At 47.9% G+C, this 13,284-nt stretch overlaps 1 protein-coding gene across 1 annotated transcript in view; it reads right to left on the bottom strand.

Moving 5' to 3' along the window:
* The window catches only part of TMEM98 (transmembrane protein 98), an 11,851-nt gene extending 4,496 nt beyond the window's left edge, over positions 1-7,355 (bottom strand). The window contains exons 1-5 of the mRNA XM_011360085.2: positions 6,949-7,355; positions 5,391-5,469; positions 4,216-4,396; positions 2,886-3,017; positions 1,810-1,907 (exon numbers count right to left, since the gene is read on the bottom strand). Of these exons, the coding sequence (XP_011358387.1) occupies positions 1,810-1,907; positions 2,886-3,017; positions 4,216-4,396; positions 5,391-5,469; positions 6,949-7,056 (598 nt within the window). The 5' untranslated portion in view covers positions 7,057-7,355. The remainder of the gene's footprint in view (positions 1-1,809; positions 1,908-2,885; positions 3,018-4,215; positions 4,397-5,390; positions 5,470-6,948) is intronic.
* Positions 7,356-13,284: the final 5,929 nt, after the last annotated feature.

The raw sequence follows: 13,284 nt of genomic DNA, 5'->3' as shown, positions 1-13,284 counted from the left end.
TAAGCCGAAATCATCTGTCTAAGAAAAATCACGTGTTCTAATTTCACCATCTCATTTAAGGGCAAAAATCTACTTTCTATTCCTGCATCTCGCGGTGCCCTCAGAATCATGGCTGGACAAAGGACGACTGTTCCCTTTAAGCACTTATTTTAAAATGGCACTTATTTTAAGATGATAATGAAACAGCTTTGGGGGTAGGAGACAGGTAAAAGGCAAGACTATGACACATGGCCTTTCTCATCATCCACCAACAGTGCTGGCCACCCCAAAGCTTTGTTCCCCCCTTCCATATCTCTGATGTGAGCACCTGGATGTGCCTCTGTCCCTGGCAAAGAAGTTCCATTGCCTTCCTTATACTTGGGGCTGGAAAAGAGAAGACAGGAAGAAACCCAAAAGCCTATCCAGGAGAAAACCCAATCCCCTCCTTGGAGGCCCCACCACAGGGATTCAAGGGCAAGTGGACATGCAAAAGCATCTTAAGATCTCAATAGGAAGGTAAGAGCCCCTTCTTTGATCTGAGGTCCCCAGAATGGGCGAACCATTGATTCCAATCTAATAAGACTCCTTCCAGCTGATTCATACAGGATCTCAGATGCCACTTATTGTTCCTGTCTAACAGGCAAGGGCAGGGAACAAAACCCAGTGCCAGGACACATCTGGTTAGGAGAAGGGAGATGTAATAAGGCATTATTGCTCTAGACATTATACCTACTTCTATCCGCAACCATAGCTATACCCAAAGAGCTTTTTGGAATTAAATAATAAGCCTGGATTCTGTGACAACGATTTCCTACTAGGCATTTATTTGTCCCCCAAGAGAGATAGCTGAAGAAGAGGTGGGGTGAAAGATTTTTTAATATCTTGTACTGAATGACAGTGAAGAAGAGATAAAGCTGTCTTTTTTGAAATCTTGAATAATTACTAGACAAAAAGATAAGCGTGTGGTTTCCCAGGTTACCGAAGTGAAGAAACTGACAATATTTGTAACTGGCCAAATATTTCAATATTATTATTATTCTATTAGGTAAGATAGGATCCAGTAAGAATTGAAAAACAAATGCAGAATCGATAAAAATTACCCCAAACTATGAAAATTACCCAAAATGCAATTCAGATGCAATTTTCCACCCAGTCCTGGAGGCTGCAGGCATTAAAACTGTGTGAGAACATCTTGGCTTGAAAGTCTCTCAACACCTAAAACCTCCTGGATGCTCTGTGTTTAGGACATAACTAACTGAAGCTGCCTGTGTAATTTCTTAGAAGAGCCTGGCCCTGCCCGCCACCTCAGCTTCTGGCCCTCCCCTCCCCGCTGAAGTATGGGGACCTCAAGGCCCTGACTTCAAGTTGAAGTGCTCATAGTTTGGATTTTTTAACACTGATTGTCCCATTTGACTGACTACTGTCACAGCCAAAGAGGGACGGTAAAGAACTTTCTAGTTATTGGAGAAGTACAGATACAGAACTCAATTTGTTGTAGAGGCCGAGCTCTCTGCTGATGAAAGTACGTGCTTGGGGAGAAGGTGGGAAGCCCCACTGCCCCCTCAGCAGCTACACAGTCTCGGGCACACAGCTTTCTGCACAGTTGGTGAAAATGTGGCTGGTGACTACCTATGCGGTCTTTCCCATGGGTCACTGTATTATGAGGACCAGATGAAATAAAGCCTTTGAAAGGACCTCGAGAATTCTGAAGTATAGCAGACCGTGGATGCAGGAGTGCAGGTAAACAACAGAAACTCCAAGTTTCAGGCATGTTAAGGAAGGCCTCTTGCAAGAGTTCGCGCCCTCCCTAAGGCCCCTTCTAATTCTAACATTCTGTGCACAGGGGTGCTTCAGTGACCACCCCCTTTTCTTCTGGGGAATCAAGGAACATTACCTTCAAGATGGCAATGCAGTGGGACATGAGACCCCTGGCGAGACAAGAAGAATTTGTCAGTGCACACCTTTACAGGCCACCTCCCTCCAGTCATCACCCCCACTCCTCATCTAGTTCTGACACACCTGGGCACCACCTGACAGCAGGAATGCCTCAGTGTTAAAATGAACAAGTCCATGAGGTCCATGAGGAAGCACCTTCTCTCCCTTCCCTTTCCCTCCGGACCCCACCCAACCGACGCTTCCAATTAGCACTTCTCTCCACCAATCAAGTCATGTTCTAGCTTCTGATACGGGTCCTTCTGCCCAGAACAACCTTCCTTTTATGCTCAGTCTGGTGAACTCCTCATCTTTCAAGACCCAAGTCAAAAGACACCTCCTCTGTGATATCCTTCATGAAATCCATCCCCACTTCCCCACCCCAGGCAACTCTAGACATTGCTTCCTCCATGTGCCCACTGCACAGTGCAGAGAGCCCCCTACTGTTTCTGAGATACTGCATTGAGTAGAATTCTGTCTCCACCACCAGTTCCATATCTGCAGTACCTGGCCTAGTGCCCTGTACACAATGCCCCGCAAACATCCGCCTGGTGAATGAATGACTACATGAAGAGGAAATGCAATGGCATATACTTCTGCACACATAGAGGCTTACGGTAGATGGAGAGATCCCCGAGGACACTGAAGACAAGGGCTTTATCCCTGGTGCCTGGGTGTCAAATTCATGGGCACCCCAAAGAAAACCAAGCACAGCAGGGTGACTTTGTAACAACTCTTGCCACACATCTACAGACCTCAGAGTTCTGGTCTACAAAATGGGAGTTCAGGACAAATACTATCATGTCTTATTCTGATTTCCTCCTTTGTGAAGGCAGGGGAAAGAGCAGAAAGTGACACAGTGCTCCTGGATGCCCAGTCAAGTGCTCTGGCAAAGGAAGCAAGAGAACAGCACCGGAAGTCCTGTCACTATCCCCAGGGGGCTTCAAGAAAGCAAACCATCCCCAAGGCCTTACGAGGCATCTTCAATCCAGTCTTCATTCTCCAGAATGGCTTCGATGTGGGGGTTGGTGATGACAACATCATCCAGTTCTAACTCAGAGGGCTCAGACTGGGTCTCCATGGCACCGATGAGGTCCACAATGGGCCTGGAAGGAAAAGGCCAGGGAAGCGGTTTCGTGATGAATGACTGCTGCTGACCCTCTCTTCATGGAGACCCACATACCCACCAAAAAGATGAAGGGAGTGAATAAGTTAAAGCAGGGACCAATTGTCCTGGATCTAAACCTAACCCTAGTGTCACTGCAGTTATGGGCAGGGTACATGGCTAGACAGTAAGTCAAGGAGGCAGGCCAGAGCACTAAAACAAAAGGGACACAGAATGAGATCAGCCACTAAGAAAAAGAAATTATTGTGGCTACAACCACAGTAATTACTAAGATGTGTGAAAGCTGTTTCTTTAAGACAAAATAATATCCTTTTGTAACTTATCTTCCCTTCAAGTCTACCTTTACAGAGATGCTGAAATTCCTATTACCCAGATCTACCTGTACCCCCGACCTGGTCTGCAGAATCACTCTTGCAAACCACCCTTCGTCCATCCCATAACCCTACCCCCTTCTAGTTATACCGGAGAAGTGGGAGAAGTAACACTGCTTGCTACTTTACGACGGGGTTCTTTAAAACATGAGGCACCATAGCATTCTTCTCAATAGCAGAGCTATCATGTATCATAAAAGTGGGCATTTACTAATTATTAACCACTCACAGAAACACTGATAGGATTCAGATAGACAGGCAAGAGAAACTAAGGGTTAGGGGCCATGGTCCCTTAAGGATCTATCGATTAAAACACCCCTAAACTGAAAATAGAATCTTGCTTACAAAATACATTTCACATGAAGTGTACCCGGAAGAGATCTGCACAGAGACAGTCCTATGCTGGGATTTCACACCACCACGTGTCTGTTGCTTAGATGTGTGGCTGGAGTGCAGGCATCGGATTTCTGTTCCTAGGAGTTTTTTGGTTGGAAAGGGATGTGGCTTGTCCAAATGCTAAATGAGGAGCCAGTTTTGGATAGATGGCCATACCTTTATGCTAGGCGAACACATTCAGTTACTTTCTCATTAGTTCAGAGACAGAGTCAGAGGTAGCTCAGGACGTTGCGGGGGGTTTAGTTACCTTTTTTTGGTTTTGGGGCTTTTTTTGGGAGGGCCGGCTTTTGGTTCCCTTTTTAAGGTTTAAAAGTTTGGGCCGGCCTTCCGGGCACCAAACTTCTTTCTTCTTCTGTTGGAGCCCCAAGGCACAGACCCTCTCTCCTCCTTCCCCTCCCCGGGCCCACTCACTTGGAATCATAGCGCTGTAGCAGGTCTCGAGGCCGGCAGTAGCGCTGCCTGCAAACCACCACCAAGGCTGCAAACGAGGCCAGAAAGATAGTGGCTAGCACCCCTATGGCAACAATCACCACGGTCTCCATGGTTCTGGTGGCGCCCTCAGTCCCGGTCACATCCCGTGCATGGGCTGAAGCTTGAAAGACAGAAGGCCTGGTAAAGAAGCAGCAAAAGAGAGTGGGGCAGTGGGGTCTTACCTGCTGGGGGGGAGAAAGGAGGGAAGAGGGGTAGGAGTAGGGAGTTAGGATGCCCCAAATCACCTGCAGAGACCTGAAGGCCTAAACAGAATCAAGAGGCACGTTATATCATGCCCCAAATTTGCCTTTTCCTTTATTAAAAGAGTTTGCTCCCCAGTCGGACCAGGATGGACTTTTGTCCTAGGACAAAAATAAACATTTTCATTAGCACTGTTGTCTTCACATCTGCAGTAAGTGCATGGAAGAATACCATCTCCGAAGAATGGCAGAACCCTATTTACTGAGTGCCTCCTCGGTGTCAGGCACTTTGTGCGTTAATGATCCTATGAGGTAGGTATCGTTACCCCCATCTTACAGTTGAGAAAACTGAAGTTCAGGGAGGTTAAGTAATTTATCTAAGTTTATATAGTTGGGAAGCAGAAATTCAGCCACTTAAACTGAGATGAACATTCATCTTCCTTTTCCTTTCTAAATAGGAAAGAGAGTTCTAAAAATTCTGAGAAAAGTTTTGATTGTCAATATTGGAAACTTAAAACTGGTATTAGTGTTCAATGCCTATTGCCTATTTTCATTCAGAAGGTTCTTTCACACCTATTTTAAACTCATAGGGCTGGGTGAAAAAGGTAAAGGGATTAAGAAGTACAAAGTGGTAGTTACAAAATCGTCACAGAGATGTAAAGAAGAGCATAGAGAATATAGTCAATAATATTGTAATAACTATGTGTAGTGCCAGGTGGGTACTAGACTAATCTGGGGAATCGCTTTGTAAATTATATGAATGTCTAACTATTATGCCATATACCTGAAATTAATATAAAATAATATTGAATGTCAACTGAAATTGACAAATAAAAAAATTAAATATCATTTTTAATGATAAAATAAACTCATAGGACAGAGGACCAAGAGCATCTCAGAGAAATATGTATTCACAATGTTGTTTCACTGCAGGCCTCCCACTTGTGTCCCTCTGAGCAAGTCTCCTCCCCTCTCTGGGCTTTAATTTCTCCACCTGCAAAAAAAAAAAAGGGTTCCCCCAAGTCACCCGCAGAGACCTGAGGGCCTGAAGAGAAGCAAGAAGCATTTTATGTCATGACCCAAATTTCCTTTTCCTTTATTAAAGAAATGAACACAGGATGGTACATCTCCTCTATTTGTATTTAATTCTATGTTCAACATCTTAGAGGGTCCAAATGTTCCCAGTGTCAATCAATAAGTGTTTATTGATCATCTACTATGGGCCAAGCACTGGATTCTGGAGATTGGAGATAAATAAGATATGGGTCCCAAACCTTGAGGAGCTGGGGGAAAGGTAGACAAGCAGATGGATGTTCGCTGTTTGTCTGCTTGTCTAGCTCCTGCCCAGCTCCTCAACTCCATTTGCCTGTGCCACATGCAGAGGTACACAGAAAGGAGAATAACTGTGCTTGCGTGACATTTTCTGGGAAAGCCTTCTTCACAAGGCAGGTGATGCGTGAGCTGGGTTTTGAAGGATGAGTAGGAGTTTGCCAGGTGGACAAGGCAGGAGACTTCGCTGGCTCATAGTGCCAAGGAGGCCTCTCAGAGAGGTCTCACATAACCGTTCCCCCATCTGGAACTCACTTGCCCACAAGAGTGAGAAGGCTAGGGTCTCTTTCACGTCTGTACCTCTGATGGTGTAGCGGGGTTGGCAGAGCTAATGCTCAGGGTCTGTCTCAGTTTCTCCAGAGTTTCTCAGTTTCTCAGTCCCTCCTAAAGGGCTATCTCCTTTAGTCCTTTTTCCTTCCTCCCTTTCCCGTTTCAATCTCTCCATCCCCTCCCCTTTTCCTCTCCACTCCCCACCTCTTTCCCCCTCCCTCGATCTCTCCCTTCTATTTCCTCGCCCCTCCCCCGCCCCCATGGCCTCCAAGACCACCCTCTTTGTTTCCTGTCTTCCCGTCCATTTGAGTGTGTGTCTCCCAGTGTGTGTGAGCCTTCTGTGAGTTTCTGCCGTCTTTCTCTGTGATCTGGGTGATCTGTCTATATGAGTTTCTTTTACCGTTTTTACCGTTTCTGTGTGTCTCAAGATGAGTTTCTGTCTCTGTCTCTCTCCTCTCCCCCTCTCCATCTCTCCTTCCCTTCCCCTCTTTTAGGTTCTAAATCCGAAAGGATAATACAGACCCAAGACCCCACCTCTTTCCCCCCGCCTGGCCACCCAGAAAACCCACGTTAACACCCAGGACTCAGAGAGGGACACCCCACCGCCCCGGCGCGCGCCGCGCAGGGATCCCGGGTTCGCAGCTCCAACTTTCCCCAACTTGTGAGCGCCGAGACTGAACCCGCGCTGGCACCGCGGCTCCAACAAAGCGGCGGCCAGACCGGGGCTCCCCTCCCCCAAGACAGCGACTGAGCTGGCGCCCCGATTCCCCGCACCCTGCTCGCCCGCCCCAGCGTGCCCCTCCCGAAGGACCGGGCTGGGCGGCTCGCCCGGGGGCCCCGCTCTCGCAGCTCCAGGGCGGCAAGGTTCACCCACCTCAGGCTGCGTCTGCAGGATGCATTCCGCGGTGCTCCTGCGGCCGGCCCCCTGCCGATGGCAAAGTCCGGGCGCGGGACTCCCCGGCGGCTCCGGCGAGCGGGGCATGCCGGGAAGGAGCTGGGCTGTCCGAAGGAATCAAGATAAGCCCCCGGAGCGGCCAAACCCCTGGCGGTGGAGCGGGAGGGGGAGACCCCAGCCGAGCATCCAAATCCCCAGCTGCCAGGCGCCGCCGTCGCCACCAGGCCCCCAGGCGGGCAGGGGGTTGGGGCTGCGGGAGGCCTGGGCAGCTGGGAGGCAGTCATTCCGAGACCCAACAGGCGGTTCTCGCGCTCCTGTGGAGGCCAGGCCAGAGCAGGCAGAGTAGAGACGCGAAGGGTCCCTGCCATCCCAATCCCCAACCCCCACCGAGGCTTTCCATCCGTCCAGTGGGGGCTGGGGAGCATGAGCATTTTCCACAGTGTGACTGGTCTTTGAGGGAGTCTGCTCAGCTACACACTGTCTGGTTTAAATCCTGGCGCTGCCACTCTCTATCTGTGGGCAACTTATTTCACTTCTCTGTGCCTTGGCTTCTTTATATGTAAAATGAGGCTACACAACTTGGAAGCATCCTCAGACTTGATATAAGGGTCAAATGATATGATGCAAGCAGTGCATTTAAGAGTGCCTGGCCCAGGGTGAATGCGAATCAGTGACAGCTCTTATTACAGCCTTACCCCAGCTGGGCAGACAAGCCCAACCCTAACAATTGTCCTGCCAGGGGCAAGAGTAGAAATGCAAGACCCTGTTTGACAGTCCTGTCCCCACTGTTCACACTTGACTGCATCCCATACCAAAGGGGGTCTCACGTGCATTCACAGGGACACAGCCCCCACCTTGCAAACAACCATCCCCTGGACATCCCTAAAGATGCCCACACTAGGCTGTGCAGGGTGCCTTGGAAGGATGGAGGTCCATGTACAGCCTGGAAGCAGGCTGGGGGCTTCTTGGGCAGAGATCTCAAGTCCAGGGTACCAGGAGCATGGTCTATGAGGCATGCACTCTAGATGACCATCTCTATTGACCCTTGAACTCTTAGCCCTGTGAAGAAGAGGCAGGACCAAGGCCAACTAAAGCCTGGGGCAGAGGGCAGGGGACCAATTCACCATTTTAAGGTCAGGTGACAAGTACAAAGGATGGAGACTAGGTCCCAGGCAGCTTAATGCAAGCCTGCAAACTGGTATCCCCCTAGGCCACATCAAGTCCACAGAGGTGTTTTTTTGGCTTACAGTTTTTAAAAATTCAAATTAGTTGCCAACATTTTTTAAAAATTAAGAATTTCACTTATACCTCTAGAATTCCAGCTTCTCTGGAAAATTCATAAGATCTCTAAAAATGCAGCCTACCTTCCTTTGATAGCAACAGTCAGAAGGAGAGTGGCGGCTGCTGTCCCCAGGCTTGCTCTCCGGGCTCACCACCTTCCCCACTGCTTATGACATAAGCACATGCAGTCACACCTCACTCTTTCTGTTGACTGCCTGTCCCTGTGGGCAGCTGTAATTTCCTCTCCATTGGCACTAAGGAATGAGAAGGCTGAGCGATGATTGTATTACTCTCTGAAGTACTTTTATGAAGAAACTACAATTTTTGTAAGGTAAATGGGCCCACTACAAAGCAGCAAACATTAGAATGGGTGATTGGGGACAATAAGAGTCTCCATTTCTCGGAGATACTTTGAGAAGAACTGAGCTCTATTTTTGCTTTGAGTGGTTTAGACATTTATGACTCTGTAGGAGAGATGTAAAGAAAGTTTTAACCTTGGGGAGTTTATAACACAAGTGGAAAGGACTTACCAAAACAAGCTAACAAACCAAAAGAAAAAGGAAGGAAGGAAGGAAGGAAGGAAGGAAGGAAGGAAGGAAGGAAGGAAGGAAGGAAGGAAAAGTTCCACAGCTGCGTGGAGCTGACTGGGTAAATGCCTCAATTAACCACCCACTAGACAGAGGAGAACCAAAGTTGGGCCAGTGCCTCTCCTAGCCAGCTGCTTCTGCAGTTCTGGCAACTCCTGCCATCCCAATGCCCTGAAGTCTCTCTGGCTTGATCTGAGAAGACCTTGTGTGACAATCGGTGTTCTTACTTGTAAGCAGCAGAAACTGATAGATTGTTCCAAGTGGAGAGGGTACTTGAAAGGACATGAGGTGCCCACAGAATCGATGGGAGACTGAGGCTCAGATTAGGAAATAGGTAGACACCACAGGGGCTCTAGGGACTGAGTGCCACTGCCCTGAAAAGATTGTGACCCTCTTTTCAACTTTATCCTTTATTCCAGGTTCAAAGTCCTGGGTAGGACCTCACCCTGTCTGTTTGCACTGTGGGAGGTGAGACACAGGCAGTATCCTACTTTCATATATTTCTGCAGGCAAAGGAATTTCCCCCCAGCAAAAGTAAGAGGGATGGTTTGCTGGACTGCGCCCAAAATTCAAACACCCCTACATATGGCCTCTCTCTAGGCAGTCTGAATATCGAACTGTGTAGCAAGGGTCCCCAGATCAAGGGCCAAACTCTATGATTAGAGATGAGAAGCCAGCAGGTTGGAAATGGTGCTGACCGCGGTGAAGAGGGAAGAAGCTTGTTCCTGGCCAGTGGGTGAAGCTCATGCTCTGCCCAGGCAAGGGATGAACATTTGTTGAGCACCTACTATGTACCAGACACTGATTAGGCATCTTATGTGCCTTATCTCATTTGATCTTCTCACCAGCCCTGAAAAGTCAGTATAATTATGTTTGCAAGGGAGGAAATAGACTCAGAGGAGTAAGGCGACTTCCTCAAGCTCTTTCAGCTTGTAAGTGACAGAGCAGGGAATAGACAAGACTCCCTGGCACCAAAGCCCCTACAACCCAAACCAGGAAACTGCAAGCTCCACCTCTAGCCCCTGTCTCTGGGCAGCAGCCCCTTCCTTCCAGACAGATAGAACCAGTCAAGTGCAACAAACCCCTCCTGTCCCAGCAAGAAAAGCTCCTCACACTGCTTATAACCCTTGATAAACCCTCCTGGCCCACCTCTGGGCCATCAGAGGGGCAGCAGAGTGGCATCCTTTACCCCTACCAGGTAGGCAGTTACAAGTAGGAACCTGAGCCAAAAAAATTGCCATTTGAGGTCTGCCTCCTCCACACAGTAGCTGTGTGACCCCAGACAGTTCACTCAGTCTGAGTTTCCCATCTGTAGAACGGGCATAGCAGTAAAACCTACAGCCCACAATTGTTCTGAGGATTTAATGAAATGATGCATTTAAAGTACTTGCCACATAGGAATTAGAATGGTGGTTACAGGGGACTGCGGGGAGGGAGGAATGGGGAGCTATTGTTTCATAGGTACAGAGTTTCAGTTTGGGAAGATGAAAAATGTACTGGAGATGCATGGTGGTGATGGTGGCACATCATTGTGAATGTACTTAATGCAGGTGAACTGTATTCTTTAAAATGGCTAAAATGGTAACATTTATGTTCTATATTTTTTTATAACAAAAAGTGTTCTTCACAGTATGATAGAAAAAAAATGGGGCCTCCTTGACGTTCCTTAAACATGCCCAACTCACCCTACCTCAGGGCGTTGCTGTGCCCTCTGCCTGGAATCCATAGCACTGTTATTCCCATGGCTCGCTCCCTCCCTTTGCTCAAGTGTCTGCTTAAGAGTCACCTCCACAGAGAAATCTTCCCTGATCACACCATCTAAAGCAGCACTTCCCATCGTCCACACTCGCCTCGCCCTGTTGTGCTTTTTTAACCACACTTGTCACTACCTGACAATGCACTAAATATTTGTTTGTCTCTCTCCTTCCTGAATATAAGTTTCATGAAGACAGGGGCTTTACTGTCTTGTTCTCTGCCGACCCCCAGTATCTAGAACAGTGCCTGGCACTTAGCAGGTGCTCAATAAGCACTTGTGGAAGAAGTGAAAATAAAGCTTTTGTCACTGTCATTCTACAGTGGAGATAGAAACTCTAGACCCATCCCCAGCTTCCAGAAACCTGGAGTGTGGCAGCCACTGGGAGGCTTACAACAGGAGGGTTAAGCCCATAGAAACACTCAGAGAGAGCAAGGCACATGCATTGGAAAGAAAGGAAGGTTGAGCTGCATCAGTCACAATTTAAAATCCCCAATTTGACTGTGAGTCCATGCTTGCTTTCAGTGTTTGGGCCCTTTTATGGGCTAGCGAACAGCTTTCCAAGGAGAGAGGCCACGTGGGGAGGGGTTGTGTACAGGCAGGTCAGGCCTTCTCTGAACTATGGGTATGGACAGAGCCCATGGTGAAGCCATGGCTTGTCCCCCTTGCAGGAGCAAAAGCCAGCAAACTCTCAGAACCGCTGCCGGCGGCTGGCCTGAGCAAGGCGGAAGTAGGGCGGGGCGGGGCAGGGGGGGGGGGGGGGGGGGGGGGGGGAGGGGAGGGGGGGAGGGGAAGGGCCGTAGGAGGGAGGGCTGCAGCTAGCAGCTCAGGGCTGGGCCAGGATCCCCACTGGGGACAAAGGCCAAGTTTGCATTTCCTCTAAGTCAAGGCAACTGGCACAGTGGACATAGAGATGGTAAATAGAGATTTCCCCAGGGGACATACGGGCATATGAACCTGGGCAATGGGGAGAAAAAGGAGGACAAAAGATTTTTCTGAAAGCTTCGAAGACTGACTTCACAGCCTTCCTTTCTTGTCCATTGTAGTATTTTACCACCTCTATAGAATCAATGGAACTCTTTCTTGCTTGAAGTGTTCAGGGAGTAATTAATGGGCAGGTGTGTATAAGGAGAAATAACATCCCATATTTTATTTAATGCAGTCGAGGATGGTTCAAGAATGGATTTAATGTTATCAGTAAAGGTCTCCAGCTTTAAATTTGACCCATTGGCATCCCCTTTTTTTTTAATGTTTCAGCATGATTGTATGAAACACAATTGCCACTTTTTAGACTTTTTACGTGCCAGTACTGTGCTAAGTACTTTACACAGACTCCGTAATTATTACAATAATCCCTGGAGGTAGGTGTTATTTTCCCTCACTTTACATACGAGGAAACTAGGGCTCAAAGAAGTTAAATACATTTCCACAACTAGTAAAGCTGAGATTTGAACTGGAATTGTCTGTCTGAAAGCTGTGCCATGTCATCGAGCACCAAGCATGGTGCCTGGCCCATAACATATGCCCCAAATATTTGGATTCGAATGACTTGAATTAATGGATTTTCAAGATCCCATTCACTGAGTGTCTCACCAGCTTTGGGAGATAGGAATGATCTCTACTTCACACAGGGGACACTGAGAATCTGGGAGGTTCAATGATCTGTCGGAGGAGCCACAGCTAGTAACTGGCAGGGCTGACTCCAAGTCCTGTGTGTGTTCTTCTTAGACCCTCCTTCAGGACTCTGTGCTCTCTCAGTCTTGGAAGGGACATTAGCCATCACCTTGCCTATGATGGATTCTTCAGTGACTGGGAGTTCCCCGCCTGTAATGAAATTTCTCTATCATTAAAGTTCTTTTTCTTTCTCCTTAAAATTTATGAAATCTACCTTGGCATAAATATCAAATAATAATGCTTTAAACCAAAGCACTATGTCAGTGTAAGAAACACTGTCGTGTATGTTATTGTCATGTACATTAACTTAACTTTCACCACAACTCTGTGCACTGGGCATTACCATTACCACTGTGCAAATGTGGAAACAGACATGGTCAGGTGATTACCTAACTACGATTTCAGTGCAGACTCTTTCCACTACACCAGGTTCCCCCTAAGTTCAAAGTCAAGTTCAAACTGGGGATTGTGAGATGAGAGAGGGGAAGAAGGTTAGAGGTAAGTCAGACAGTCTTTTTCCATTTCTTGACCTGAGAAAACCATCTTCGTCACCTGCCTCACTCCAGGGTTCACACCTCAGCGACACACCTTCATTCCACCTTCTTGTGCTTAGGCTTAAAACTTGATTTGCTAACCACTTAAAGTGAAAGGTAAACAGCAGGTCGCGGTAAAAGGTAATTAGAACAGTAAAAGTACCTTTGGTCATTGCAAAGGGGGTTAGGTATCCTATCTTGGACTTCTTTGTATTTCCCTGTTGGTGAGACAACCCCAAGCTAAGGGACACCCAACTCCTTGGCCCAGAAGTCAAGCTCAGTACCTATGATGGGTGACAGGACTCGAGGAGGAACCCAGGTTTCCCTCTAGACTAAACCAGATTCCAGTGCTTGGATCAGGAGGCACCTAGGCAGATACAGAGACATTGGGACTCTCTTAGTTCCCAAGGACGGTCAACGCTCAGGAGGAGGTGGAGAGAGGGGAGCCCACACTCAGCTCTTTAGTCAGCTGGATGACAGTTTCCCA

Source organism: Pteropus vampyrus, unplaced genomic scaffold (assembly GCF_000151845.1).
Source record: "Pteropus vampyrus isolate Shadow unplaced genomic scaffold, Pvam_2.0 Scaffold50, whole genome shotgun sequence".
In the NCBI taxonomy this organism is placed as follows: Eukaryota; Metazoa; Chordata; class Mammalia; order Chiroptera; family Pteropodidae; genus Pteropus; species Pteropus vampyrus.
Note: the sequence above shows the minus strand (reverse complement) of the source record. Positions and strands in the feature narration are given on the sequence as shown.